The 4,242-nt window shown below is 41.7% G+C and overlaps 1 protein-coding gene across 1 annotated transcript; it reads left to right on the top strand.

Annotated features, from left to right (window-relative positions):
- The first annotated feature begins 828 nt into the window (after nucleotides 1-828).
- On the top strand, nucleotides 829-4,242 carry LOC139571574 (F-box/LRR-repeat protein 15). Its single transcript, XM_071394569.1, has 5 exons — nucleotides 829-986; nucleotides 1,283-1,442; nucleotides 1,565-2,067; nucleotides 3,677-3,824; nucleotides 4,118-4,242. The coding sequence occupies exons 1-5, from the start codon at nucleotides 961-963 to the stop codon at nucleotides 4,157-4,159; spliced, it is 879 nt and encodes a 292-aa protein (XP_071250670.1). The 5' UTR covers nucleotides 829-960; the 3' UTR covers nucleotides 4,160-4,242.

Genomic DNA, 4,242 nt, shown 5'->3' with positions numbered 1-4,242 from the left:
AGAGATGAATTGACAGGATGGTTATTTGTTCAGCAGTTTGCATGGGTATGCAGATCATGCTAGTGACAGTTAGTCATCGGTTATCTCTCATTATTCACTTGACAGGTATGTAAAAGAAAATCTATGCATATATTGGAAATACTGTAGAACCATAGTAAACTAATATTGGTGCTGTTCCTGGGGTCACTATAGGACATGTGATCTATTTTACAATAAAAAGAAAGTACTATATCGTCAGATTATTGATTATTTTGTACATGGTAGAGAATTAAGTATGATCAACATAGCCAAAGCTTAGATGGAATTTAATATTTAATTAATTGAGCCTGTTGGTTATTGCTGTGTCAAAGCTTGGCCTATACCTTTTGTTTGCCATACATAATACCTTGCATTTGTAGAACACTTTTCATTTACTGACATGAATCAAAGCTCTTCACATTGTGAGCAACCATTGGATAATAACAATTATTCCTTCTGATAAAGAACTGATCAAGTCATTCCTACAGTTGCCAATATGACAAAAGAAAAGCAATGCTTTTCCTTATCTGGAGCGGTTACAGCAAAGATATTATTCCTCTCGTGTTACAGACATTGACCGGGGGTGCATATCGGTAAAATCCACAGGCGTCGAATGTCACTTGGATCCTAACGCTCGGTCGTATATTTTTACCAAAACATCGCACATACTTGTCAAAGACCATCAATAATTACTCCAATGTATTATTTTTCTCAGCTTTATTTCTCCCAAAACAAACACATTTACTGAGATATAGATTCCCTATTCCTACGCAGAGAGGTTGACTCTGCATTCTGGAACGTACCCAGTGTACGAACCCGGAAGTTTGGGAATACAGCCATAAAAGCTGTCGCTGAGCCAGAAGGCTTCAACCAAGGCTCGTAAGATAGCTACATGTACAACGACAGTTTGTTGGCTATCTCGCATATTTCTGCGGATTCAAAATGGATGCGGAAACAGAGTGTTGCAAGTATGTATTTTGTAAGCACACATGTATTTTTGTTTTAACGTTACAAAAAAAAACGTCAGCAGAACTAGCTAGCTAACCGTTAGTTACCTATTCTTACTACTGTAGCTTGCTGCGGCAGTTGGAGAATGCATGTCCTGCGCTGTCTTGCAGAATCATCACATTATGCCTTACGGTTGAGCTAGCTAGCTATCAATCTTTGTAGAGCTAGTTCGAACGTGAGGCAGACGTTGATGTGTGACTGTGCTAAATTTGTCCATTAATAACTTGTTGATCAAGTTTGAAATGTCTGTTGGCAGATGTCACCTCTTGGATTTGCCCTGGGAGGATGTGTTGGTAACACACATCTTCTGCTACCTGCCATTACGCCAGCTGGTGCGGCTACAGAGAGTGAGCAAGCAGTTCTATGCCCTCATCCAGGTGTACCTGGCCAACTGTCGCACCTTTGACCTCACACAGGTAGGCCACACATGATCCATTCTATTTATTTCAGGATTTCCTTACAGTTTCTTGTACTTAAATGCTCATAAACTGGGTATTAGGCTAAATAGTGTAAGATCACACTCCTGTAATGTTCACAGATAGGGCCTAGCCTTCCCAAGGAGGCATTCTGCAACATACTAAGGGACAACAAAGTCCTACAGAACTTGTCTGTCCAGAACTGCTCCGATTGGGTGACAGACACGGAGCTGCTGCCTGTGATTGGCCAGAACCAGCACCTGCTGAGAGTAGACATGAGGGGGTGTGACCGGCTGACCCGTCACTCCTTAGTAGCCGTGTCGTTGAGCTGCACACACCTGCAGCACCTGGGCCTGGCCCACTGTGAATGGGTGGACAGCCTGTCCATACGCAGCCTGGCTGACCACTGTGGGGGCCTGAGGTCCATCGACCTGACCGCCTGCCGCCAGCTCAAAGACGAGGCCATCTGCTATTTATCCAAGAAGTGTCTGAAGATGAGGTCGCTGTCTGTGGCGGTCAACGCCAACATTACAGACGTGTCTGTGGAGGAAGTGGCCAAGAACTGCAGGGAGCTGGAACAGCTGGACCTGACAGGCTGCCTGAGGGTTAGGAACAACTCCATCAGGTACTGTTGTTTTGATACACTGACTGCTCAAATCATTGGTATCATCTCTCTCTGTGTGTGTTTGTTTGTTTGTATTTTGCTAATATGCGTTATCTATATACTAGTCAGGTTTATATACTATTTAGGTTCTAGTCAGGTTCATATACTTAGTCAGGCTCGTATACTAGTCAGGTCTGTATACTAGTCAGGTTTAATATACTATTTAGGTTCTAGTCAGGTTCATATACTTAGTCAGGTTCTAGTCAGGTTTATATACTATTTAGGTTCTAGTCAGGTTCTTATACTAGTCAGGTTCATATACTAGTCAGGTTCATATACTAGTCAGGTTCATATACTAGTCAGGTTCTAGTCAGGTTCATATACTTAGTCAGGTTCATATACTAGTCAGGTTCATGTCATGTTCCACCTGTATGTCTCGCTCTGGGCTGACATTTTACATTGACATTTGTCGTGTCTCTAGTATAATTAAATGAGATGACAGGCTATTTTATCAAATCGATTACCTAACGTTTGACGAATAAACTCTTAAAGGTCTGAAGATCTTTTATATCAATAGCAGTCAATTATTAATCGTTACCTTATTCAGTCTCATCTGAACATCATACAATTCTTGGTTATCTTCACGAACCCTGGCTAACAAGTTGAATCAGCAATACAGTAATTGGCTAAATTATTTATTTACTAAACACCTAAATAATCACACAGAATTACATAGGATGGATCATACATCGATTACTAATCATGTCATAAAAGAAAAAGTCCCTAGTGGACGAAACCGATATGACGGCTGGTTACACAAAGAAAGGGGCTTGGGTTTGAATGAAAGAGCGGGATCTGGTCTCATGTACATTTCGTTATGTAGAGTGGATATTCAATCATTCGCAACCACAGCTCACGCTGGGGTTTGCTTAGTCTGATGTGAATTGGGTCACGGGGGCTTTATACTGGGGAAGAGAAGGGCATGTTTCATCCCTCTCCAACCAATGTCTGTTCAGTTGGGCGTGGCCACCGAGTAAGCATAAAATGACTTATGAAAACAATTTTCTAATTTAGAAAGATACAATTACATTTAATATATTCAAAAATAGTTTCATATTTAAACATTTAAATTGCATAACAATTCCATGTGAATCTGATGACTAGAATGTGTAGACTTTCCAAGCTATAATTTATGCCGTCCTATCATCAGTAATAATGTCTCAGAAGACAACTGATTTGACATCATATTCTTTAAGTAACAACGGACACTTTCAACTGGTTGGATTACAGAAATATTGTTCCATTCCCCAACCTTTTGATGTTACCATGCTATCTCTATGTTACAGAAAGGCTTCCCAAGAGTCCATTCTGTAGAGTAGAGAGAGAAAAGGGGAAAGGTATTTATGGTGGGGGGGGTCATAAACCTCACCCAACAGGGTAACGTCATGACACATGTTTTAGATCTGCAATGGCACACCTGTAAGAACCTTCTTCGTGCTGTGTCCAGGACGGTTGCAGAGTATGTCCTGCTCCAGCTTGCTTTGGATGAAGGGGAGACTGGCACTCCTACTTTGATATTCACTGGTTAACCTGTCCTCACACCTTTTGGTCCTGCTGTGTGTATGTGCAGGACTGTTGCAGAGTACTGCCCCAAGCTGCAGTCCCTGAAGGTGAACCACTGTCACAACGTGACTGAGTCCAGTCTGGACCCCCTGCGGAAGAGGAACGTTGAGATTGACGTGGAGCCACCACTACAGAGGGCCCTTGTGCTGCTGCAGGTATGAGGGCGAAGGACACACTCATGTACAATTATTACTGATATTTATAACACAACTAGTGTATTTGAATAATCACATATCACCCCCCAGTTTTAACACTTAAGAACATGCGGGACCCTATACATTTAATGCGAAGAGCTGAACACACAGCGTCTTGTATTGTTTCACTGAGGCATTGATGAAAGCAATTGTACTGTAAGGACCATACAAAACAAAATGTCCATCTGAAAGGATATGAAGTATCATCTATAATGTATTGTTGTTCTCTGTCTATTTCCCTGGTGATACTGCAGGATGTGGTGGGGTTCGCTCCCTTCATCAACCTCCAGATCTAGGCTAAAGTACATCTGTATTACTCATCCAACCAACTGGAAACAGGTAGGCTAGCTAGGCTAAAATACATCTGTATTACTCCTCC

This window comes from Salvelinus alpinus, chromosome 3, assembly GCF_045679555.1.
Source record: "Salvelinus alpinus chromosome 3, SLU_Salpinus.1, whole genome shotgun sequence".
Lineage (NCBI taxonomy): Eukaryota > Metazoa > Chordata > Actinopteri > Salmoniformes > Salmonidae > Salvelinus > Salvelinus alpinus.
The sequence above is the reverse complement of the archived record's forward strand: the minus strand, read 5'-3'. Positions and strand labels throughout refer to the sequence as shown.